The sequence below is a fragment of the Copadichromis virginalis genome, linkage group LG15, assembly GCF_057382275.1.
Source record: "Copadichromis virginalis isolate Kocher_CV1m ecotype Utaka linkage group LG15, C_Virginalis_male_GT1.1, whole genome shotgun sequence".
Classification (NCBI taxonomy): domain Eukaryota; kingdom Metazoa; phylum Chordata; class Actinopteri; order Cichliformes; family Cichlidae; genus Copadichromis; species Copadichromis virginalis.
In genome coordinates, this window is record NC_140632.1 from 17,415,362 (window position 1) to 17,442,087 (window position 26,726).

Here is a 26,726-nt window from a genome sequence, read left to right on the forward strand (position 1 = left end):
ACACTAAGCTTCAGAAATAGCTGTATATTACTATGTGGTTTAAGCATTTGATTTCTAAATGCTACTTTATCCCCATAAAAATGGTGTTAAAGTGCCATTGGTGTTGTGCGTCCCCGGCTGAAGCACTGCCCCTGGTGTGGTTTAGTTTAGTGCCAGGCGAGCAAAGCTATATGTGCTGTGGAAGCATCATCTTTAAAAAGGCTAAATTTAAGCCCCTCAAGTCCTCGCCTTGGTATGCAGAAGGCTGCCAGAACAACATAAACTCCAAATAAGCCCAGAGGAGCTACTGGTGGACTGCAAGCCTTGAACACCTGGCTTAAAAAGTGCAACAGCAGCTCACCTGGACAACACAGGTTTTATTATTTATTTATTTTTAAAGTGTGTATAGTGCAAACATACCAATAATACTTCTACAAAGAAAGCCGCAGCTGAACAGGTTAAACCCAACCCAACTGATACTGTAGCTATTCCTGTCAAGCTTTCTCATGTGACACTGCTGCATTTTACAGAGATAATGTTGGAAATTTTAATCAGATTGGAAGCAAAACAAACCAGGCTTCTTGTTTTCAGCCACTGGCTGAACAAATAATGTTCTCTGGCAGATTTTGTTGTTTAATTATTCCAACTTATTTATTTTTCAGGCAAAAACTCCACTAAATGTTCTTACGGTAGTATGAATTTGAAGACTATAAACATGATTGTGGTAAAAGACCCAGGAAAAAAAGGAACCTACTTTTATTAGACCTGGGTCATTATTCTTTCATCCTAAAATACATCCTTAATTTATCAAGCTTGCATACTTACTATGTTTTTAAAACTATGGCTTTTAGGAGAATGATTAGCTTATAATGTGTCTGGTCATTTACTACAAACACTGCTTGTAACTCTCTCTGCTCTCAGGAGAAACGAAATGCATAAATCAGTGCCTAAATACTCCTTTTTTGTATTTCCAGTGGCCAGAGTTTAATAATGATTAACTGACATATGTTAACAGAGGAGTGTCAATGAATAAACCTTAATCCGATCCAAGTCATGAACTCAATGACTTTTATTCTAAATGAAACGCTCAAAGAAAGCCTGGTCTCAATCAATGAATGCATCATTTCATTGTATCATAAGGTGGAGTATTAATCATCTCCCTGAATCAAAGCAGAGAGTAAGCTTCGGTGGTACAATATTAAGTTTCAGAAGCAACTGCTGTCTTCACCTTTGACAGAGAAACTCTCATGACTGCCAGCTTTCTCAAAGTTACACATCAGCAGCGTTGATGCTTAAAGCAAATCACAATGTCTGGGCCTCTGTTACCATCTGACAAGATGAATCCAAAGCTGGACACTTTGCACATTTGGCCATTTAATTACATTGTTTCTTATGTTTTGTTTTTCCTTAAAATAGCAGCTGCAATTACCAAATATTTGGTCGGGTAATTATTTTCCTTCCATATCCATAACAAAAGCCATACTACAATGTCACTTGTTGGCAACAATCATTTAAAAACTTTTGACCGCTACCTTCACAAAAGACACACCACTCGTGCAAAGGCTTATCCCTAAATGTTCAACAGTTTGTAATGGGGTGTATTTCAATTAGCGCTCTTATTTTAAGGCTTCCTGTGGGGGCACGTTTCTCTCACCACAGAGGTTTGATAACAAGCCCCCCCCCCTCACAAATCGCTGTTGTCATCAAATAACTGGGATGCCATTGTGACAGTAGAAACTGAGAGGCATTTTATGACATTTTATGTCAAGTAAGAGTATTTCTGATCTTTATAATCTCATTAAATTTCTCATTTAGACAACAGATTAACAATAACTAGAAAATTGGCCAATTACAATATATCCAACAACTGAAAAACTCTTTCCAATGTGCAAATCAGCAAAAAGTCATCTAAATGCCTCCTGAGATTCAAACATAAATAAAAAATAAAGCTTCATAAAGAAGTATAAAAAAAATTGTAGCCATCGCTTCTGTCCATGTTGTGGGAGTCATATTATTGCTCACGCAACACCAGGGTCACAAAGCTTCAACAGATAATAAGAATACGAGCGCGGTCAAACCGCTACGATAGCTTTTCCCACCACACCAACATACAAGCTGTCATATCATTTACAAGGATATCTGCTGTGCATAACCACGCAGAGCAGCTACACCGTAAGCAATCTGCGTCAAACAACTAAAATAGTAATCGCAGAGGGTGGATTGCGTGTGAGCACAACTTATTGAAACTCTTCTCCCCCAGGCAAAAGAATATAACCATACAAAGTCAAAACAGCAGCGACTGATTGTGTGCGTTGGGCGAGGGGGGGTGGGCAATGTTTCTCGAGAAATCCAAAAAGGGATGATGGGTGGATGAAAATGAGCAGGGAATGCGTTATTAAACGACATGATGGTGTTCACCTTTTTTTTTTTTTTTTTTGCCCTTGCACCTGCAGACGGGTCTCATTGAGATTCGCCTCATAAAGAGTCACGTCGACAGGTGCGCCGTGGCCGCGGGGTGCAGCGTGCAACCTGCGGCAACTTCCACAATCATTAATCATGCATATGCGAAAGCAAAGTTAACCACCGGCAATGCGTTAACAAAAACTTCCCTGATAATTCCCCTCGGATAAGAGATTTCTTTAATTCACGAGCCGTCTGCTGCCTCTGAATGCGTTAATTGGCGACAGGAGACTGTGAAGTGTATGATGTGAATTGGTTCTATCTGTCCGCACCGAGGAAATTTTCTTTACTTACAGTTCTCAAGAACTGGATCTCATCTTCCCCTTCTCCGCCCTCAGCCATGGCTGTGAAGGAGCCTGCTTAGACTCTGGAAGCCACCACTGACTGCTGGCAGAAACGCGATGCTGTGCCTCTCAAGCCGATATTAGCAGAGAGCACATCCACAGCCATATAGGGCAGCCCGGCCGAGCCCCCCTCCACTCCTCTCCTTCCTACTCCTCATCCACTCTTCCTCCTCCTTTCCCTCCCCTCTCCGCGCCCCGACGCCTAGCAGCAGCAGTGCGGATCAGCGGACGGACGGGGCATCAGGGGACGAGCTCCCGGTGGTGCTAGTGGTGATGATGATGATGGCAGCTGATGCTCTGGTGGTGCGTACGAGGATGGGTCCTTGTGCTAAAATAGTATTACTTTTAAAATGTTTGCGGTTTGGTCTCACTCCCTGTCTGATAATGACGCATGCTGGTCTTGACTGGCAGCAGTGGAGCTGAATGCAAAGTTCTGAACGTCCCCGTCTCTCTGTCTGCACCACCATCCTCCCCCCGTCTCCGACACTTAGCAGTTTTTTCAAAAATCTGGAGACTGGTGTAAATTTAGTTTCGAGAAATGCTCTGCAATGTATAACTTAAAAGTGTAAAAAGTATAAAGAAAATATAAAGTTATGTTTTCACAACGTGGAATCAGTGTAGAGACTTTTAAAAAAAACTTTTTTTACTTGTTTCATGTTGAACATACCTAAAGTGTTGCTTCATTACGTGCTTAAATGCCTGATTTTATGTGAGGAATATATATATATATATATATATATATATATATATTGTGCTTAAATGTAGTCAGGTTTTCAGAAAGAAATATCAAATTCGATTATAACATATTTATTGCATAAAAGTTGTCTGGGTGTGAAATATTTCACTCACAGTATAACTTGATGCAGTGCAGATTAAATGCAAAAAAAAAATAAAATCAAATAACTTGATATAAAAATTAAGGATTACTGCTCGTGATTCAAAATATTGTGCATGACCAAACTGGTATCTAACTGGGATTTGACTTCGAAGCATTTAACATCCGTCTCTATGCTAAGTAAAGCATTTACAGCATTAGTCAGGTGTCAGTCATGTGGGTTTGAAAAAAAAAAACTGATCATGAGAAAACGCACTCCACATCATGTCAAGACATGACTGACATCTAGTGGTCATCTTGTGAGGTCCCGGTACATTTTATCACGCATGATCTGTTTAGTTGTTTTCACATTATGGCCACAACAAAAGAATAAATGTCAGTATCATCCAGGAAATTCTGCTCTTTCTTCATACAGTTTAACTAAACTCTCAGTCACTTTTACTGACTCTTTGTACAAGTTGCAACACTATTTACACATTTTCCCATTTTTTCCAATTATGCAATCCTTCTAACGTCTGGTAATTTCGTGGCCTGTTTGACTGTCTTTGACTTGCTTATCTGCTCCAGTGTCTTTATAAAAGGGATATGGTACTCTAATGGTAAAGAATACTCTTTACCATTAGAGTATTCTTTTTTTTTTCCTGTTTTGGGAAGTGTACAGTGGCCAGGTCTGAAGAGATAGCAGCACTGGCTTGCATGTGCATACATTAATATCACATAATAGGAGATTAAAATCACTTCACAACAACTGTTGTTCCGCATTAAATTTGACACCCTGTTATGCCATTTTTGCATAATCAGATTCATAAGCATCCATCTTCTTTGTCACAGGTATTATTTTTTGTAAAGTTAGTAGCAGTATGAATAGCAGTTTGCTTTCTGTAAATGTTTCTGTGATCCATCAAAGACAGCTGGCCAGTAGTCAGATTAGCCTGACCAGTGTCCAGCTTGGCATGGAAAACAGTTGGCCTAAATACAGTCTCTGATCACTGGACTTCTGCAAGGGCAGATGTGAGTTAAATAATGCAAGTTAAAACTGAGATAAATCAGAACATTTGACAGCAGAATTTCTCTGAGTTTATTCTGAGGTGATGAAACGTAAATAAATACTGAACAATGGGATGTTAGGACTGGAGTGAAAATGGTGTAAAACAGCATGAACCAATATTGAACAACTATGCAATTCATGGTTTGTTTGTTTAATTTATAATATCAAACACCTTTTTGTTTTTATACAACATTATTATTAATTTTACTTCAATTTAAATCATATCATATATTGTCCTGTGGAGCATAGCTGTCTGTTTCACAAGGTTTAGTCAATACACCAATTTTTAACCCTAAAGTGATAGCCTAGTACAGAGATAAAGCATAAATATACTCCTGCAAAACTCTGTGATAACTATTTTGTCTTTCTTTCAGTATAGTTTGAATTCAAGAAGATTACAATAAGTCTAAATCCCCACCGGGCCTGCCGTCTGTTAGTTTTTCTGCTTCTGTCAGTACCTGTCAGGCATCAGGGAATTAGTGGTAGTGATCTTTAGGTGATCAGCCAATAGAATTTGTCAGAATTTTCAGCTTGCACCAGTGATTGGCTGATCCTGTTGTATCAGTGGGCGTGGAGTTGTCAGTTACCTCAATGTCACAGTAAGTGCAGCTGAGTGCAACAGAGGGGTGACCTGGTGCTTCAAGGAGAGACACTACTGTTCGCTACGAGTAAGTGGACATTTATCCATTTATTTTCATCCTTTTATCCTTTTTTTTTAAGTTTGCAATCATTAATTAGTCATTTAAAAAATATATTTAAAAAATGAGCAAAACATAATTAACTTATTGTTAGAGTGTGTAACTGTAAGTCTACACAAGTTCAAGTACTTTTTTAAATGGTCTGAAATAAATGTTTCTCTGTTTCTTTTTGTAGCAGGCCCAGTGGTTGGTCACTGATCGTCTGTGATAATTAAATAAAACCATGCAGAGGACTTATAGCAACTTACACCTCTATAGACCCATCAAAGAGAGGAGCTGCGTGAGTCCATCCCTCTCCCCTTGCAGGAGTCTATCGTCCCCCTCCAAAACCCCCGCCAGCTTCCAACAAAAACTGTTTTCTAAGCGCTGGGAGGAGGGTCCAGCTGAAACAGCAATGCTTGGCCACGCAGACAAATCTGGCCTCACAGACTTTAAAGAAACCCTCAGAGCATTGGATGACTCATCTGAGAGCTGCTGGCTTACAGAATTGTTACCGTTGTGTTCAGATTGCCAGGCTTTCATGAGCATGGGCAACCAACTGGGAACCAAACCTAAGCCAAATTGTCACAGTTACACAGAAACTTGGGATGCTTTATCAAACTCCCCCAGAGTCCAGATATCTTGGAAGAGAAGAAGAAGAGCTGAAGGGCATGTTTACACCAGTGACCTTCAGGATAACCTCAAGATGGTGTCCGGGACTCCACGGGCACCTCTGAAGGCAAGGAGACTGAGGAAGCTCCAGAGGTTGAGGTCTTCTTCCTTTGAGGAGTGGGATTTTGAAGAAGAGAGACCTATCATTTGCACTCCCACAGTAAGAAGGAAGAAAATTATTAGGAGAGAAAGAGATGATATAAATACTTTAACGCACGAGTTAAAGCCACTCTGGAGAGTAAAGTTGCCTAATACTTCTTCTGCAAGCTTATCTAGATCAAAGAGCGAAACAGTCCATCTCTCTCCCAGACAGAATATGTCTGAAGAGGAAAAATATACTCCTACTGACTCGGACACTGACCTTTCTGAATATGACAATGAGATGTACTCAATGTTTTTCTCCAACACTAGTATGGAGGCAAAGAGTAACAAGACTGCAAGCCAAAAACAAGATGAAGAGAAGGCAGACATAAAGTCCTCTCAGCAGAGGCTTGAGGTGATGGGGCAGAGAGCTGCAGCTCGGCGAGTAATGGGCAAGATTGAGGAGGTGGAAGGAAGAATACGCCGGGTGAGTCTCACCAGTTTGGACTGGATCAAGGAATGTCATAAAGGAGAAGAAGAACCTTACTTTCTCTCAGATGGATGGAAGACACAGGTGTCACTGCAGAAAAGTCGCAGAGCTGAAATCAGTACTCAGTCCCCACTGGAGGACCAGAACAGGGAGTCCAGTGGGGACAAGCCTCTGTTTGTTGAGGAGCTTTGTGCTCTGGGTGACGCTCTGAGACGGAGTCTGCAGCAGGCCCTGAGGATGGAGGGATCAAAAGCAGAGAGTGAAGGCTTTAAAGAGCCCGAGGAGACTTTTTGTGAGCAGAGCCACACAACAGAAGGGTCTCTGAATCCACAATCACCTCCTTACCTCATCAACTCTGTTGTGCCAAACAATGCCTCATCACATCCTCTTTTAGCAGGTGGAAAAATCTCTCCTACGCCCTCTCTGTCTGAAAACCTGGAGGTTTCTCCAATTAAATCAAGCAGCTTAGAAAGACTGTCCCCCATGCTGCCGCCTATGCTCATATCCAGACTGAGCACAGATGATCAGCAAGCAGAAACATCACACAGAGTTTGGACTGAACCACTTGAAGACACCGCAATTATTTGTGGGGCTCGAGACGGTGAACGTGCCAGAGAAAGTGATCACAGGGACACTCAGGAGCAGTTTACAGAGAAGGATTATCTGCTCTCTTCAGGTAAAAATGTTAACAAAAAACAACAATTTAGATGGATGGAGGCTGTCAAGTGGTAGGTCATTGTAGTGATATGATAGTCTTACCCAAAACTCTAATTTCCAGAATAACTGGTGGAAGCACATTAGAATTAAAACAATGGTAGACGGTGGAATTATGACTATTTCGTGGTATTTATATCTTGACTCTGATAAAAAAACAAAAAAAACATAAACTCTGTGCCATAGAATACACTGTTTTATTGGTAGTACAACATATTTTATGTGGCATAAAAACTCCTTAAAAACAACTGAAATGTATTGAAAGAGCTATATGAAGCTATGCTGTTGGATGCCAACTTGCTGTGCACAAATCAGACTTTCATTTCTCATGTTACCCATTCCTTTGGAAGTGTTGTTATGAATTGAATGAGTAATAGGAACAGTTGTTATATGTAGCTGAGTGCTGGCTGGAGCTGATAGGTAAACAGGACCATAGCTGGGCTTTATCCAGGAAAATTAAATGGTGGAAAGCTGGGTGAGGAAACTGTTACGCTGACAAAGATGTTATGGAGATATTCGTGAGACATAAAAATAAAGAATTACTTAGATATCAAAAGATAAAGCAAGCAGCGTAGTCTATAACTTGAGGCTGTTAATAGATATTATCCATAGTGTTACTGCAGTGTATAATATGAAGAGACGAGCCAGGTTTTTAATACTTTGGCACAGTAATATTCAATCACAGTCCCAACTATTTTACTGCTAACTGCAGAGGTGGGTGTGGGGCAGAGGAGTTAAAGCTTTGATGTATCGCAGTTTATCCTCAAAAGCATATTTTCTGTAGTTTCCATGAATCCTGTCAAGTAGAAAGTGAAAGGTGTAATGAACTATTTTAAAAAGGTCATACCATAGACGTCACACTGGGCTCTCTCTCAGATAATCTTTCGTGGTCATTAAACATAAAGTGGACTAAGCTGAATAAAATACCTTCAGAAGGTTCTCAGCAGGAGTAAAGTGTGTGTGTGTGTGTGTGTGTGTGTGTGTGTAAGAGCTCAGTTTAACTATTAGTAGTTGATTAGTGAAGTGAACATTAGAGGAAGTGTTAGATGGTGTTAGAAGTGGTACATGGTGAGGCCTGACTGTCAGATTTAAACATTGATTAAAACACTGATACAAATGCTCTAAACAAAGTCTTTGTGCAATCTCATCCACTGCTGTAGTCTTCTCTGGGTTGTTAAACACACACGCACATCAGATCTAACGGATGTGTGGCAGTCCGTGAATAATGACCCCTTGCTGCTCTGACATACCATCATAACTGAGTACGCGTGTGTTCATTCAGGCACAAAGTACCGGAGAGCACCTGATTTGGACACACTTGTAATCACAGATCTGTTCTGACTGAAATGTGCCATAAAACAGCTCGTGAACACCAGTTCAGAGTCAGTATCAAACCTTTGCCATCCTTCTAGTCCACCGGGTTTAAAATAAGTATTCAGTGATAAAAAATGTGAATTAAAAAAAATATGTAGCCTCGTTTAAAACAGAAAGAAAACAAGGAGGGGAAATATTAAAATCAAAACACAAGGTAGCCTAGTCAGGAAGGAAATATATAAAGTCAAGTGAAAAAGAACGTGTAGTTTCTTGGAGCATGACTCTAATCTTAGGGTGATTTTGCTGTCCTCTCCTGGGAAGCTTGAAGCGGTCATTAAAATTTTTCAACTGTTAATAATCTTCTTCATCATGGAACGATTGATGTCAAACTGTTTGAAAATGTTCTTATAACTCTTCTGAGTATAGCAGCAATTGCTGGTATGTTTCCTGTGTGGCATTGTGTTTAACACACCTAAATGCTCGAGAGGAACCTGCCAAATCTGCTGTGACACAGGTGGACACACTTGCTGATGATTAGTAAACCAAGTGCATGTTAATGCATCAGCAGTACCTGCAAAATAAAACAATAAATAAACATCAGCTAACAATCCATCTATTCATCCATCTGTCCGTCTGTTCATTCATACATTTTTTTTTATCTACTTAAGCAATTTATAAGCTAGAGCAGGGGTGAGGAACTCCAGGCCTCAAGGGCCGGTGTTCTTGTGTCCTTGATCCAGCAAAGCTGATTCAAATGGCCAGATTACCTCCTCAACATGTCTTGAAGTTCTCCAGAGGTCTGGTAATGAACTAATCATTCAGGTGTGTTGACTCAGGGTGACATCTAAAACCTGCAGGGCACCGGCTCTTGAGGCCTGAAGTTGGACACCCCTGAGCCAGAGCCTCTCCAAACCGACAATGAGTGAAATGTTGGCTACACACTCAACAGGTCTCTAGTCTCTCACAGATCATAATTCTGTATGACATTTTATAAGCTACAAATTATTTGGCCACAAAATCAAAATTTGAATGTTGTGAAAAAAAACCCCATTTTTAAATACCGAAACATTATCAACAATAGTTTTATAACTTTTAATCCGAGTGTGCACTCAAACCCATCAAACGTCTTTGATGTTTATAGGGAGAGAGATGAAGATGGTATGATGATGGAGTATTTTCAGAATTTGGGATCAGTTCAACTGATTCCAAATTCTTTAATCCTTTTTCAGTAAATGATTAATAGCAGGAAACAGCTGGTCTTTTCACTTTGAAGTCAAACTGTGCAGCCAAATGGGCTTCAAGCCTGTTTTTAAAAACTAACAACTCTTTTACTGTGCGGTGTCCATATACAGACAGTGTAGATTTAAATTATTTTATTTAAATATAAAATAATTTAAATTAACTCTTTAGGGAAATACAAAGGGAACGCTTGAACTCATTTGTACATGGAAATACTTGTTAATAAATGCATGTTTAGCAGAGTCGAGCATTCCCTCAGATCAGCACAGACTCTGTTGTCTCGCTTCATTTTTGTAGCAATAAAACTCTGTTCAGACCAGGCAGCAGGGCTGCTAGCTGAACAAATAGGATTAATTCTCTAAGCTTTGTGAAATACAACCAATGTGTGGAGGACGGCGATTAGTGAGAGGAGAAGAAAGATATTCAGAGCCTTCTGGGGGTTATCTTCATAAATCCAGTTTTCTGTTCAGTGTGGTCAAACTCGGGGCGATAGCACATTTCTATAAGCGGTTTAATGTTCTGGAACGGTTATGTGTCCTCTGAAAGTGACACAAGTGTTTCTGATAGCATTTTATCTGAAAGTATACTCACACATTTACTACAGTCAAGCTATCATTAATGCATTTACTTAGGATCTGTGTTTAAATACACTGTTGAGATATTTGCCCTGTGCATTACTGTTTTGCTTTGTTTTCTACCTAATGTTTTACTTTCATTTCCACTAAATTGTATGTTTTATCACTTTACAGGTTGAGATTTTTGCAAACAGAACATATAAAAAAATATAAAACTATAATAACAGCAATACATTTTATAATAATAATTAGAGTTATATATAATAATTGATATAAAAAATCAGCCCCACCTAAACTAAGTACAAACTGTAAAATTATATTTTCCATTAATACATCAGACAATGTATGTCTGTGTTTTTCGGCACTGAGCACTCCCACATTTTTTAACTTTAGGTACATTTGATTGATTATTTTCTAATAAAATTTTAAATCTTGGTTTTTATTTGTAATTTTTCACTGTCATGGCTCAGTATTTGAATACTTCCTTAATCACTGGCTTAATCGTCACCTTTGAGGGAGGAAATTAATGTAAACACACACACAGCTGCCTTTTACTGAATCTGGTATTTTTCCTTTCCTGACCTTTCCTGAAGTCTGTGAGAACCATTATTATATGGACCAATGTGGGATTAAAACAGTTCAGAGTGGCAGTCTTGGCTATATACTGATAAGCATTCATCATGTTGTGGAAACTCTGGAACATCTTTAAATTTAAATTCAAATTATGAAGCTGCATAAAACCTTCTCTTCCTCTCTAGACTACTTTTAATGGTTGTTGAATTTGCTCATTTGCATAAAGAATCAATCAGCGCTTAATTCCTCATAGAGCAGGAGTGAAATTTTGTCTTGTTTATGAAATGCTAAAGGTTAATGTAAGATTTCTTAGCTGAAGTTCTTTGTTACATCCTCGTGGTGACACTAAAGCTTAACATGCAGCATTTGCCAGTGGTGTGCAAAATTAGTTGGGCTTCAAAGTTTAAAATCAGCTCTCTACCTGTGATATTAAAAGACCTACAATAAACTAAGACAGCCTAATTTGCTTCCAAAACTAATACAAGGTATCTTTTCTCCAGATGAAGCTCTGCAGAGGCAGGAGGAGATCTGGCAGCAGGAGATCGAGGAGTCTCTCTCTATCTGCAGGTCACTTTCCGATCCATCCAGACCCAAACACATTGATTTCCTGCGCATCACTGCCCCCGATGATGACATCACTGACACACCCACACCTGTGCCCCAGGATTTGAGGGTGAGTAGAATGAAAAGTATGTGCTCTGAGCTCATCTCAACACAGCACAGAGTTTTAGAGTCTAAAGGTGGATGATGATGATGATGATGATGATGGAGCAGTTGAAAACAGCAGCCACTTTTGCAAAGTATTAATGGCACTGGTATGTCAGTTGTAGGATCAAGAGGCTGTGTTCTGTATATGGCATTAGGAGAGTGAGGCATGTAAGCATGGAGCTCTACTAGCTCAGAATCAGACTCAGAAAACTTTATTACTTGCAGTCTGTGCTCTATATTTAAGAGCAAAAATAAATCAGTGGGAAAATATTTTTAATTCAGTTGCATTGAGAGTGCGGTTAACTGCTGCGATTAACGGCTCACTGTGCAAGAATACGAAAGCTGTTTTTCCCAGAACGTAATTTAATTTCAACATACTGCACACACTCTTCATTCTGCATGTGTGAAAAGTTACAAAGAGTCTAAGTGCCGTTGTTCTCTGTAAACCTTCCTGAAATAAATCCCCGTCTGCATCAGTCAGTGCTGCATCACTATGGCAATGAACTTGTCCTTGCTTTACAACTGTGTAAATCCCAGCCTCATGAGCCAGTCCAGGGCTACAAAGAGCTCTGTGTTCCCTGTAGTTGCATAATAGAAGGGATTTAACGCAACTCTGTAAGTGCATTGTAGGAGAGACGATAAGCACTAATAAATTCAATACTTCCTTCCTTCTGTGTGCATGCATGACTAACTTTGCTGAAAATATTTGAAGTTTTGTTTAATTGTTTTGGCATTTTGAATCTTTATTTGACAGTATGAAGAGAAAAGAGTAAAGCAGAGAGAAACAGGCAGGAAATCATCTGGGACAGACAGGTGTTCTGTTTAAGATTAAAAGAAAAGATTACCAAACAGAATATGAAGAATTGAAAATATCACTGAAGTTAGCATGTGGTTACTTCTGTAATGGGGTATTGTACATATTACACATGTTGTTCCCACCACATGTGTCACAAAGAACTTTCCATCTATTCCCCCCAATGCCCCCAAACTGTTCACACTGAAGGTGCTATAATACTTTGAAGATGTAATTTACATGGGATGAAAAACAAATGCACATGTTCAGCAACAATATGCAGTAATATATAGCTGTCACTGCCACTTGCAAGCAGGCCAATAGTCTGTTTATTGATGTGCTCTTCTTATACCCTTTATCTGGGACTTATCCAACTGCAGAGTCACTAATGTCACTGTGTGTGTAACCCAAGTGGCTGATTTTAAGTGGCTCACCATTTTCAGTGAGATTTGTGCATCCATTTGAAAGCGGAAACTGATTCTATTTTATACATTTAGAGGACTACAATGCAATCATTTAATTTAAGCTTTAAATATTTTGTTTAGTTGTGTGATTGAAGCTAATTTCCCCTTGTGGGACTAATAAAGGTATCTTATCTTATCTTATCTTATCTTATCTTATCTTATCTTATCTTATCTTATCTTATCTTATCTTATCTTATCTTATCTTATCTTATCTTATCTTATCTTATCTTATCTATTCCTTCTGTTGTGGACGCAGTGAACTGTAGCAGTCAGTACAGTCCTAATTTATATTACAGCCTGGAGATTTATAATCCAGCACACACTGTAGTTGTTCAGCATGAAGCTAGATGATTTTTAATCTCACAGGATTTTATGGATGCATTCCTGTTTCATAAACATACAAACTCACATAAAGGCCACAGTGTCCCTCACCAAATGAATGCAAAAAACCACCTTATTAGTATTCATGAGCTTTAGTATAGCCCTATTAAGAACTCATTGCAGGGTGTGTAGGCATGCATCAAACATATGGAGTACGATATCTATTAGAGAAATGTACACAGTGTAATTTGATACAGTAAAGATGTTATCACAGATGAGGTTTGTCACTAACCTGTTGCCTCTGATAACATTCAAAGTAAATAAGGGTGGATCCCAAGAGCTAAGAATAACTCAAACACAAAGGAGGAAGTTTGGACTCTTATTTTGATATTTTGTGTTAAGCAATCTACCCAGTACTAATAGTAGTGAAGATATTAGTATGAAGATAGTGGTCATTAACTCTACTACCTAATTTTTCATTTTATTTAGGATAATTAGTTGTTTTTGCTTTTTTTAAACATATATTTTAACAGCATATTTGTTTGCTGATTTAATTATGGCCATTTGGTGACTTTCCCTGCTTATTACCTTGTTTTGTTTGGATCTGTGTCACCAACTTGAATGTTATTTCAAACCTACTTACTATTCTCTGCTTATTTATTCAATTTATGCAACTATTTTATTTATAGATCAAGTTTCAGAATACTCTAACTAAAACATTCAAGTGAAAACTGTCACTATTTTCACTTTTCGTTTCCCGAAACTTTAAACAAACCTTCTCTGTCGATTGATCCTGTATGCAAGTTTCAATATGAGCTGATTAACAGTGCCGTGTAGGTGGGGTTAGACCCGCTGGGATGCCCAGATTAGCCAAGCATTGCTGTGTACCTGCAGGGGAATTGAGAGACCTCCCTGTAACTGTGGATTTACAGGCCAAGCATTTAGCAAGTGATCCCTGGCAGTCCTATTTACCCTCCTTCAGCTCTGGGTGTGGTGCTCCTCCATCTGTTCTGCGTGGCTTCCTTTGCCATACGGCTCACGGATGTCAGGGTGTTGTCGGAAACAACGGCTGGACACACCATCTGTTTCCAATTACTCTGTGACAATCCACAGGATGATGTCCAAGGTGCTGCTCTGTAAACTACTATAGCAGGTACAGAAGAGCCGGAGGGAAAAAGGAGCTGGAACTTAACTTCAAATGTGGCTGAGCTGAGTCACTCCACCACACAGAGCCATGGAGCTGAGCTTGGAAACCTTTTTTTTTCCATGACTGGATTTCTCTCTTGCCATTGGTCAGTCTGAGTGACTAACAACTACTTCCAGTTTTAGGTTTGGAAAATTTGCACTTTGGAAAGGCAAAAAGGCACTGTTAAAACACAGCGTGGATATGCTTGTTTCTTTTCGACAAACAGGGGCACAAAAACAGGTTGGATTTTCAGGAATAAGACTTTAATTAACTCAAACATTGCTTGCATTTGTTTATTGATTATAATCTGACACTGCATGATACCGGAACCACGTAAAGAAGTGCTGCATGCTAAACGGAAGTCTAACTATGAGCAGTCGAGTTTCTCTAGCACTTCCTACTCACTATATTCTGGATAACTTCACCTGTGACTTGCAGTAAATGGAGCAGCCCAAAGCCACCCTGGAAATTTTTAGGAACCTCTCTGGGGGAGAAACTGAAGACATGATGCAGGAAGATATCAGTGGTGATCTGAAGAAAAATGGGGATGTGGACTTTACAGATGCTCTCGAGCATTCTAGTGATTTTTTGTCATATGTTATATTGCATCATGCAGAGGAAAAGACCTCTAACTCACTGGGAAATTCAAGCTTGAGGGAAAAAGGAAATGACTCAGACATAACAGAGGAGGAGAGGAGTCATTATAAAGTAACCGAGCAGCAAAGCGTGGCTGTAAATACTGAAAAAGGCCTCGAGAAACAGAGCTTTGCAACAAATCATGACCAGAATAACCTGTCAGATGAACACAAAGTTAATGGCTGCAGCAAAGAGGGTTGTCACATATCACAGAATCCACTGGATGAAAGGGCCTTAAATGAATCTCTGCAGACAAGTTGTCAACACATTTCAATTGACTGCATGGATACGGATGGTGATTGTGTTGTATCCATCAGTGCCACGGAGGATACTGAAAACAGCAATGAAAATGCTCAAAGGGAACACTGCCAGGAAGATTCTGACACAATTACTTCCACTTCAGACATGAATTTTGATCCACAGATATGTGGAAACACTGGGCCATTGAAAAGTAAACATGTAGTGATAACTGTGACTCGAACAGGACCCGCGCTTGAAGAGCTGGAACAGATCTTGGATGAAGCTGAAGAGGAGGAGTCAAAAGATGCAAATTCAGAGACTCCCAACTCACCCCCCCATCTTCCCAGCCTAAAGGATAATTTGCCAGAGATGACAATAAAATCTGCAACTAATAATCCTCCACCTGACTCCACCTTCAGCAGAGCCACCTTCTCCCCGAGCTCCCCCGCAGACAAGCAGATCCAGGTCCCGGCTCTCTTCAGCGGCCTTAGGGTCCTAAGGAAGGGGGTCACTGGACCAGAGCATGACACCATGGCCCACATTAAGCCATCTCCTGTGGGAGGACGAGGGGCAGATTTCACAGAGAAGCAGAAGGACACCAAAGTTCCAGGGAGCATCTTAGACCAGATCTCTCATTTTCTGAGTCGGGAAAAGAGAGGAGATGAGAAGGAGGTGTTGGAGGCTGAGGGAGACCGGAATGAAACAAGGGTGAATGGAAGTGAAGATAGCCAAGAGGAGGAGAAGAAAGAACCAGAAACAAATAAAAATACAGAGGTTTCAGAATCATGTGAACTTACAAAACCTTCCATGTCCAGTGCAGAGGCAGCTTTTGATGCCTTCAAGGCCTTCTTCACACCAAAGCCTTTAAAAAAGGACCCAGGAGATAAAGTTGTCCTGGAGGCATTGAGGAAGAAGATAAGAAATGATAAAGATGTACTTAAAACACTTTTTGAGAGAACCTCAAGTAAGACTCCTGAGAAGGACCCACCTGATGACAAAGTAGGAATTAGTCCTCTCTGTGATTTTTGTTACTTTTTAAGATTAAATCAGGCTAAAAATAAAAAAACAAAGCAATTCTGAGCGTTGTGCGTGTTTTTAATCACAATTCATCAGTCATTTTTACAATGTAGCTGCAACTTCTGTTATTAATTCTGTCATTAATAATATCTGCTGTCAATTTTCTCACTCATAGTCAGAGACATCGAGCCCAGGTGAAGGAGAGGAACGAACTCCTGGTCGCCTACAAGCTGTGTGGCCACCTCTTAAGGAAGAAAAAGTTGGGCTGAAGTACACAGAAGCAGGTACAGACTAATGTATGCATGTCATAACTTGGCATGAAAACATTACTCCACATAAATCAACCCAGGACATTAACATTACACCTCTCCAAGTTCTACTTTCTAAGTTTATTCTTCAGTTTATCAGTGTCATACGGTTTGCTAATGCTGCTGAAGAAAGTAACTCCATCAATATGTACTATGAATAACTTCATATTAATCGTGCTGCCAATAAGTTACTCAGAAGTATGTGTCAAACAAAATTAAACAGAAGGAACAAAAATAAAACTCGATTCCTCACATTTTTTTTTTTACAATTTGTGTATACAGGTCACATTTTGACAGCATTTAAAATTTGCTTGAATTCAAATATGTACAAAAACACATCTTAAGGGAATTTTGGAAATGTGGTAACAGTTTAAAGGCTTTTTAAAAAAATAGAAGTATGATTAATTCTTTTTTCATGTTGAATGATGTGAACTTTAGTGTCAAAAGAAGAAGCAGCAGTTAAAGGTAATGGTTCTGAAATGGATTTAATGAAGTGAATATTATGGATTGGTTTATAGTGCTACTCCTGTTCGGCTGGGGCCTTTCCATGTGCAGTTTGCATGTTCTCCTCTGCCTGTGTGGGTTTTCTTCAAGGACTCTACTTTCCTCCCACAGAAACAATGCATGTTGGAATAACTGGTGTTTTTCACTGGGCTTTGTAAAAGTTTGTGGTTGTCAGGGTGAGCGTACCCCCTCTTTGCTATGGAATAGACAGACTTTAGCCTCCTGTGACCGTACGCTGGTTAGACTGTTAAGGAAAGGTATTCACCTCACAGTAAAAAGAGAATAAAATCTAAATAGAAATACTATTATTATGTGAAATTCTACACATTGAATATGCATGACAGAGAAGCAGTGTCTAGCTACTTTACAGTGTGGTGGATGTAATATCAAGCTCGATTGCAAAGGTAAACTGAACTCCACCCGCAAATGTGTAAACATCTACAGTCTGACTCCATCTGTAAAAGCAGTTCTTTAATCACACACTGTACTCTCACCGTAGTCTTTTGGGGGGGGGGCTAAAATTGCTGAATAGTTTGTGATTATAAATCACAGTTTACTTGCATTTTAAAGGCATAATCTACTCCTGCTTGCTTTTGTATTTTAATGGATGAGTTGATAAAATTTCTTTGTTAATTGTTATCCACTTCACAGTAATCAGTAAGATTATCGAACACTGTTTGAACAGGGACAAAACCATGTGTACACGCCCATATCCCTTGACATACACTCCCTGTAGACACAGTGAGGAAGCCTACAGTAAATATACTTTCTAACTGCCCTTTTACTATCTCAGTCATCTAACAGCAGATGCTGTAAATGTTTGCTTAGACAGATGCCAGCCTCTATAATCTGCGAGCCTGTACTAGTTTACAGTTGGGACTCTGCTGCCATCATGTGGTAACAGGTTGCATTGTTTTCATCTTTTGTGGGTTGTAAGCAGCCACTAGTCTGACTTATGTTCACAGGAATAAAAATACTCTTACAAACTAGGCTTGTGATGATTAACAACTTTTTTTTCTTTTACTAGAAAAAGCATTAAAATCATAAAGCTTTCTAAAAAAGACAGACTTTTTGATGATGTTTGGATCTGTTTTTCTCAGAGCACCAGGCTGCTCTCCTGCAGCTGAAGAGAGAATGCAAAGAGGAGCTGGAGAAGTTAAAGGTCAGTAAGGATGAGGGATTGTACGGTAATTTCCATGACTGCATGAAGAAAAACAGAAAAAGTCTTTCATTGCAGTATTACCACCACACTCATTGCCTGGTTCAGTCCCAGTTTGGGCTGAGTCATAGATACACACTTGTTTTTCAACATTTTAAAAGATACTTCAGTTTTTACATCTTGGAAAAATATGTATAAATAATGTTTTCTTTTATTCTGTTAAAAGTGAGAGAGTATATATATCATAGACTCAAATGCACATTTGTTTTTAATTAAATGATGGTAGCTACAAAATCCTTTCAATGTTTGTCAGCAACCCTGTAAATGTGTGAACCATCACAAAAACATATTGCGATCTGAGGCCATATGACTGATAAGATTTTTGTATTTTCAGTGAAATATGTAAACAAATTTTAGTTGGAGTCTCATAAATCTTGGTGATGATGGTAAATGACCTAAACAGGTTTCTCTGAATTTTGCTTCAGAGACTGATGATCCCTCATGTATGTTATGGAACGGCTGTGTGCAGGCAGGAAAAGGACCCAAAGTGCAGACTCCAGAGACAGACGTGAACTCAAAAAAACAGCTTTAATGCTGAACTCAAAGTAATAAACTTCCAAAGTACAAACATTAACGCAGGCATGAAACCCACACCGCATAAGTGAGCATAGATAAGCATAGATCACAACACTGACAGACTGAAACACAGGGCTTAAATACACAGAGGGAGTAATCAGGGAATGGGCAACAGGAGGGAGACACAGCTGGAGCAAATCAGGCCTAACGAGACAAGGGGAAGCAAAACCAGACACATTAACATGAGACATGGACTTTCAAAGTAAAACAGGAAACATAACACAGACTCACAGGCAAGCACTATAACAAAGGGAACAGAGACGTGGGACCAGGGCAGACACAGACTGGACGTGGGGATACTGCAGACAGGGGAGACAGCAACTATGGAACACAGACAGAAAACCAGAACACTAAAACTCTAACCAAACCCCAGAGAACCTAAACTAAGAATAATCCTAAAACCCATAAAGCAAAGCTAGAATATAATGAAATAACAAAATCAAAGAACCAAAAACACAAAACACTGGGTCGACGACCCAAGGACCCTAACAATGTATGCTGAAGTTCAGCCTTGCAGAGCTGGCTTTAGATTTAGCAATGTGAATGATATCATTATGATCATCACTAAGATTTATTAATTAATAATTGGGCAACATTATTTATTTCAGGAGGACTATGATCAGGAACTCTTCAGACTGAGGTTGGACAAGGATGAAAATGTTGCACGTCTGGAGTTCAGTCTTGCTGAGCTGCAGAACAAACTCTCCCAGGTTGGGACCCACTGTAAAGGGGAACTTAAAGATATGGCTGTGTCTACAGCAGATGACTTTTTGCACAAATCATTTCGCACCGTCTGCATTCAAACCGACCGGGAGACATTTGTCAAAACTGCTCAGGATGAAGAAGGTTCCGGGAGAACCTGTACATGCTCTCAGCAGCAGAAGGTGGCCCCCAAAAAGTTGGACCTTGCTTCCATCAGCTTCGCCGGCAAGATCGAAGGCACACTGTCCTCCTCCTCTTCACTTGTAACTCCTTGTAGCTCAAAACAACCACCAGCTCCTTCTCAGACAGCATCACCAGCTAAATCAGATGTTTTTCCTTCTCCTCCTCCTCCTCCTCCTCCACCTCCACTACCTCCACCATGTTCGTCTCCACCTATTAACTACATGCAGCCATCAAATGACCTGCCACTACCCCCACCTCCACCTCCTCCACCCACGCCAGGGTTATCGCTCCCTCCACCTCCTCCAGCATTGTGTCTTGGAGTTGATAAACCTCCCAGGAAACCGGCAGTGGAGCCTTCCCGACCCATGAAGCCTCTTTACTGGAACAGAATCCAGATCCAGGACAACGAGTAGGTCCACTCAAGAAGTGTGTAAGAGCATATTGAAAGTCTGTACTCCTTAAACATTTACGACAGGCTGCCTGCCACCTGAAATGTGTGGCACCAATTTCACCCACAATAGTTCTGGCACAAAAATCCCTCTATATACAGAATATGGCAGAACTGCAAATCTTATGGCAGCCCAAGTTCCCAGGACAACTCGCCCCACATCTAACTGGTCCACCCCGGCAACTTTACAAGCAGGTAGCTCAGTGAGCTTACGCAGTAAGCAAAACACTGTAGGAAGACTATTCAGGAGAAACCCCCATACACAAAACTCCGTGGCCAACTTTTATAGACAAGACCATCCAGGCAAAACAGCAGTTCTGAGAACAGGCCATGAGTTTTATGTCATAATCAGCCCACAGAGCTGATCTGCACAGTCCCTGAGCAGTCTGAAACTGATACGTTTTACTGCCGTTTCCTCCTCACGGCTGGAAATTATTGGCCGGCCACGTTATAAACGGAATTGTGGGTGAGGTACGATCAAGGGGACATCCAGCCTGTCTGTAGCTGCTGTAAAACACGATCAAATTACCTGGGTTGACTCCACAAGTTGCAAACAGCCAGAATCATTATGTTCTGGAGATTACATCATTTTATTGTCTAACTGCAGTTTTCGAGAGAAAGAGCCGTCCTGAAACTCATCACCCTTCGATAGCTCAGTTGGTAGAGCGGAGGACTGTAGGTGTATCTAGTGGAGATCCTTAGGTCGCTGGTTCGAATCCGGCTCGAAGGAGTGTTGTGTTTTCACCAAATAAAAGGAAGCGCGCTCGTGCGCAAACAGCTATTCCACTACACCTCTTAATAGGACCTCATAAATACTGACTGGATTTTTATATTGAATCATAATAAATTAATGAATCCTGCTTTATTGCTTAGATGGCCTCATATCAGCAACTTGATGTTTTTGTTGTTTTTTTCTTCGTTTTTTAAACAGACTGTTTTGCTCTCTCCCGCAGTAACAACACATTATGGAATATTCTGGAAGAGCCAAACTTAATTGATGCCAGTGAGTTTGAAGATCTCTTTGCTAAAACCACCACACAGACAAAGAGGAAACCGCTGTCAGAGACTTATGAGAAAAAAGCAAAGCCTAAGAAGGTAAGAAATTAACGTCTGTCATCATGTTATCATTTATTCATCTTGTGAATCCCTTAGCTATTGCTAAAGAAAATGTAGGCTGCAATACTTAATGGCATGTGTCCACTAGAGGGGGGTAATGCATCATGGTTTACAGACTCCTCCACATCATGGCTCTTAATACTATGATTTTAAAGCAAGAGGAAAGTACAAACCAAGTGACATTAGTAAAATATAAGAAGGAAGTGAAGCATTTAAACAAGAGAAAATGGAAACGCTGGTATGAAATGCTAGGCTCTCTATTCAGGACTCACTAATGGTTTCTACTGGTAAGGTGGTCATGGTAACCATGTTTGTGTGTGTTTTAGATCATTAAACTGTTGGATGGTAAACGCTCTCAGGCTGTGGGCATCCTCATATCAAGCCTCCACCTTGAGATGAAAGATATTCAGCAAGGTGAGGTCATTTCACTCCTTCATTGTACTGCAAGGAAACAACGTTTTGTTTCTACACTGATAACAGGCAAAACTGGACTCTATCATGATCCAATTTTTTTTTAAAAAAAAAGGTGAATTGAATTTCATTGTTTTTAACAGAATCGTCATGCTCATGAACTTGCAATGCCAACTGGAAAGCATCTGATTGGTAATGGTTTCATGTTCAGCATGACAATGATCCCAAGCAAACTGCCAGTGCAGTAAAAGTATAACTGAATAGAAGCACACAATACAGCACTATCAGTCATGGATTGGCCTCCTCAGAGCCCGGACTGGCCATCCACGCATTGTCCCACCAGTGACATTGCCTGCCAGCTATCAATGGGAATTCTTGTCAGAGAATCGCTGCACCTATTTTTCACATTTTCTGAGCCAAATATAAAGAAATGAAGGGTGACTCAAGACTTTTACGCAGAACTGTAAAATAACAATAAAATCAAAACAGTTTTCTAGTAAAATATAAAAGATGGCAAAATGCAATAACCAGTCAAAATGTAAAACATGTAACAGGCATATTATTTAAAGTATATTTTGCTTATAAAGGATAGGTGCTTACACACATTGGTGCTGCTGCCTGTCTTGAACAATCTTGCATAAGGGATTTTAAATTTCACAAGTCCTTTCTCTGAGATAAATAAAGGTTAACAAAATAAATAAATATATCTTCAAATTTTTACCGTCTTGTGGTGGAAACCCTCTGGAACAGCGTTTAGATTCTCATCTCTGTTAAATCCTCAAAGTGCATGTAATCATCTTTTCCATCACATGAGAGATAGATTACAGTAGGTCACTAAACTAGCTGGGTTTCCCAGCCAGTCTGAGAATTTGAACCTGCAGTAAACATTCAGGTAACCACAGCTCCCTGAACATAAACCTTGGTTGGACTTTAATCGCGGCGTCACAGAGAATGTACCCTGTATTTCACTCTGAATATGAGCTGGGGGTGAATTTGAAGCAGGATTAGTGGCCCAAACGCTCACCACAATGTCAGCAAGACGGGCAATATGCATTTCTAATCCAAAACTGAAAAATCTTTGGAGCAAACAGTAGACTGTCTTTCAGGAAGAGGAGCATGAAAGCCAATTTTTGTCAATGCATTTTATTTATTTATTTTTTTGTATTTCCATGGATACGTTTATGATATCATATGTATTGATTATCCATCATTGATACAGAAGAGCAACTTTAGAAAAGCATTGTCACTTCCCTTCGCAATCTTTAGAATTTGTCTGGTTGAGTGTGTTAAAATGTGAGTACTATGATAAATTTCTCTACTCTTGCCCGCTGAACTTTGACATAAGTCAAAATGCGCGATCACTATTGTTTCAGCAATAAATGATCAATACTAGGAGGAATATTGTGAATGAAGCCTAGTAAGCATTTCTTCCTTTGCAGTATACTGTCTTCTGATCAGTTTCTAACCATATAGACATGTTATTTCTATTTTACTGCTAGTGGAAGGTGTATGTGTATGTGTATGTATATGTATATATATATATATATATATATATATATATATATATATATATATATATATATATATATATATATATATGTGTGTGTGTGTATATATATGTTCTGAGTTGGATCTGACAATATATGAATCACAGCTTTTTTTAAATCTCTCTCCCTTCTCTGTGTATTTTTACTTCTAGCTGTACTGACAGTGGATCACTCTGTGGTGGACCTGGAGACCATTGAAGCGCTGTATGAAAATGTACGCATTTAGGCACGTAATTGTGTGAGACAATTGTGTACAACGATGAACCTTTAATTTAGAAGTTGCTATCAATTTGGCAGAGAGCACTGCCGGAGGAGCTGGAGAGGATCAGGAAACACTACGAGACGTCAGAAGAAGAGGATGTTAAGCTGCTGGACAAACCTGAGCAGTGAGTGCCTCAGCAGATGTTTAGAGAGCACAGCAGTAATTGATTGTATTTGTGGACTAAATAGACAAATACCAGACCTTCTGATTTGACAGTTCTAACAGGGATGGGTAATGTCATTGCATTGTGGACTCTCAGTGTTTATGTGATTGTGCTCCAGGTTCCTGTATGAACTATCTCAGATTCCAGACTTCGCAGGCAGAGCTCGCTGTGTCATCTTCCAGTCAGCCTTCATCGATGGGATCACCTCAATTCAACGCAAGCTCAACACTGTCTTCCATGTCTGTAAGGTGAGCTAAGCACGTGACGTTCATTGAAGGTGGCCAGTAAATAATGTGACGTGGAGTGGCGTGAACCCCAGTCTTGAAAAAAACTGTTGATTATCTAGGCTCTGCTGGAGAGCGACAGTGTCAGCAAGGTGATGGGACTGGTGTTGGCTCTTGGGAACCACATGAATGGAGGAAGCAGGATTAGAGGCCAGGCTGACGGCTTTGGCCTGGAAATCCTTCCAAAACTCAAAGATGTAAAGAGCAGGGTAAGGCCTTGATACCTACGGAGTCACTGTGGCTCTTTTGCCTGCCTTTCAGAACAGAGCACAGGAAGTGTGCCAAGTGTTTGGCCTGAGATTGTAATCTAACACGAGGATGAGGGAAAGTAGGTGTGAAATACATCATAATAAAGAACCTGCAGTGGTATAGGTGGAGGGGAAAGTAGAATAGTCAGACTTGATTCGATAAAGTGCCGTTATTATCGTCTATCACAGTGATAAGTGTGATAAGGATTTGGCTTCAAAAGCCAGTGAAATCAGGGTGTGTGAAAAACAATACTTATTACTGAAAGAAATTTAAATTAAGAGTAATAGAAATTTGTTTGTTGCATTTACTGAAACCCCAACTCCTGATACCTTTTAAAAAGGTGTGCTCTGTTGCCATATTTGTGTATGTGTTCAGATAAAGCATCTGTTCCTGGGAGAATATTTGGTATTGTACTTAAAAGAACAGAACAAAGAAGAAGATTTGAACTCATAAGCTTAACCTCAGCAGCATCTGCCAATGACAAAACTAGAATGTGTAGCTTGAGACCAAACTCTAGGTAAAAGAGTCCATTACATTCATCGTTCATCCAGCTTTCATGTTGTCCTTCCATTTCTTCTCAGGACAATCGCATCAGCCTGGTGGATTACGTGGTGTCATATTACTTGCACAATGTGGACAAGGTACTTTAAAAAAAATATGCAATTGAAAAAATAAATGTAGTAGCCTAAATGAGCACTCAAAGCACACCACACACACATTCATACAGTGCTAAGGGTTCAGTATCTTGCCCATGGGTGCTTCAGCATGCATGACCTTCCAGCTGGTGGATGACCTCCTCTATCTCCTGAGCCACAGCTGCCCTTATTGTAGATTAGCATGCTTAAAATGGAACTACCTTCATAGAAATTGATGTGTTTGTGTTGTATTCTTATGAAAATTGGCTATATTAGACAATAAAACACAGGTTTGGACTCGTCCTTCAGCTGGGAATCACCTAACTCAGCATCACACACACTGCATCCACAGATGTAATGCATTTCTAAAATGTTTTCACCTTCCAGAATGCAGGCACAGAGAAGAGTATGTTCCCTCTTCCTGAACCGCAGGACATCTTCCTGGCAGCGCAGGTCAAGTTTGTTGACCTCGACAGAGATCTGAGACATCTTGGACGAGATCTGACAAGTACGTGACGTTACCATACCATCTCCTGTTCTCTGAGTTTTTGAAAAGAAGAATAACAAACAGACTCAGTCCCCTTTTCTCAGTTAATATTATTAGATGGTTGCACACATTCCAGACAGATGGCAAGCTTCCATGTGACTGGGGTGACCAGGAGTATTCTCAACTTGTGGTCATTTTGTTGTGTGCTTTTGTTTGAAAAAATCAGCCAGTGTAACTCTGTCAGTGTGATTTTCTGATACTTTCCAGAGGTTCCCACAGACCAAACTTTGGCTCAGTCTGGCATCGTTTTTCCACAGACATCCCCCTCCCACCTTCACTACCCTGGTTTCCCATCACTGGCCCCAGCCATTGAGTAGCTGTTTATACTTAAGGCCAACGGCTTTCCTCTGTGAGCAAACTCATGTTAGTGAAAGCTCAAGAACAAAAGACTTCCTCTTGTCTTTCTAATCCTTTTTTGCGTGTTCTTTTCACTGCCTAAGTGTGCGCATATGACGCCATTCAGCCTGCCGCTCAGTTAAAAGTCATTCTGAGGACAATGCTTACTGTGCATGAGTATGATTATGAGTGAGTTCATTGTTGTGTCCCTACGTATGCATGTGATTTTGCATGCATTTTGTTGAATGCGTGTTTATGTGCATGTATTCTGAGACTAGCAGGAGTCTTGCTGCTGATACTGGCCTGGCGCCTTTCAGATCCAGCTTCTAATCCTTAGCCCATCAGATCTCCCATCGTTGTTGCTTTGTGCCCCTGTCGCCAGTGCAGGGAGACCGTAGCTTCCCACTTATGTAATCTCCAGACCCCTAGTATCTCTGGTATCTTTGCAGAAATGCACGGATCCTTAACCTGTATCACCTGGGCTCCAGTGTGGCCCCCAGATGTGTGCCACAGATAGCTTTCTTTACCTCTCAACACAGCTTTGTCTTATCGCACTGTCTACCCAAACCACCGTGCAATCTGGTTTGCCTGTCGCAGGTTCCTTTTGTTCTGCCTGTTTGAACTGCCCTCATGCCTGGTTTGAGGCTTTGCTTTTGTCATTCGTCACTCTCCCTCTGTTTTCTGTTTGGCTGGTATGAAATCTTTCTGTTTGTTGTGGTTAAACTTCTCTTAAGTCATCCATGTTGAGACTATATTGCATTTACATGGGTTATTCATTGGGAAGTTCATTCAAATTATTAATAAAGCTAACTAGCTATGCAGATTTGGATTTATATCTGTAGTTGGGTTTTTAAAACTACACATTGTGTA

General features: G+C 40.1%; 2 protein-coding genes and 1 non-coding gene across 8 annotated transcripts in view; 2 read left to right on the forward strand and 1 right to left on the reverse strand.

The window, feature by feature from the left end:
• ryr3 (ryanodine receptor 3) overlaps positions 1-2,848 on the reverse strand; it is a 114,041-nt gene extending 111,193 nt beyond the window's left edge. For all 4 annotated transcript variants that reach the window (XM_085432234.1, XM_085432233.1, XM_085432232.1 and 1 more), the window contains exon 1: positions 2,734-2,848. In XM_085432234.1, coding sequence (XP_085288360.1) covers positions 2,734-2,781 — 48 coding nt within the window. In that variant the 5' untranslated portion in view covers positions 2,782-2,848. The remainder of the gene's footprint in view (positions 1-2,733) is intronic.
• A 2,706-nt stretch (positions 2,849-5,554) lies between these two features.
• The window catches only part of fmn1 (formin 1), a 28,355-nt gene continuing 7,183 nt past the window's right edge, over positions 5,555-26,726 (forward strand). The window contains exons 1-14 of one of the 3 annotated variants that reach the window (XM_085432242.1): positions 5,555-7,262; positions 11,502-11,674; positions 16,542-16,650; positions 17,113-17,139; positions 18,279-18,340; positions 19,582-20,267; positions 21,260-21,401; positions 21,749-21,836; positions 23,533-23,594; positions 23,678-23,766; positions 23,924-24,053; positions 24,152-24,298; positions 24,920-24,979; positions 25,361-25,481. In XM_085432242.1, the coding sequence (XP_085288368.1) occupies positions 5,588-7,262; positions 11,502-11,674; positions 16,542-16,650; positions 17,113-17,139; positions 18,279-18,340; positions 19,582-20,267; positions 21,260-21,401; positions 21,749-21,836; positions 23,533-23,594; positions 23,678-23,766; positions 23,924-24,053; positions 24,152-24,298; positions 24,920-24,979; positions 25,361-25,481 (3,571 nt within the window). In that variant the 5' untranslated portion in view covers positions 5,555-5,587. Of the gene's footprint in view, positions 7,263-11,501; positions 11,675-14,603; positions 16,349-16,541; positions 16,651-17,112; positions 17,140-18,278; positions 18,341-19,581; positions 20,268-21,259; positions 21,402-21,748; positions 21,837-23,532; positions 23,595-23,677; positions 23,767-23,923; positions 24,054-24,151; positions 24,299-24,919; positions 24,980-25,360; positions 25,482-26,726 lie in introns of those variants that run through there. The other 2 variants (XM_085432243.1, XM_085432244.1) reach the window with 2 other exon arrangements.
• trnay-gua (transfer RNA tyrosine (anticodon GUA)) lies at positions 20,949-21,036 on the forward strand. The gene is given in 2 exon segments: positions 20,949-20,985; positions 21,001-21,036. It is a non-coding gene; the product is annotated as a tRNA-Tyr (tRNA).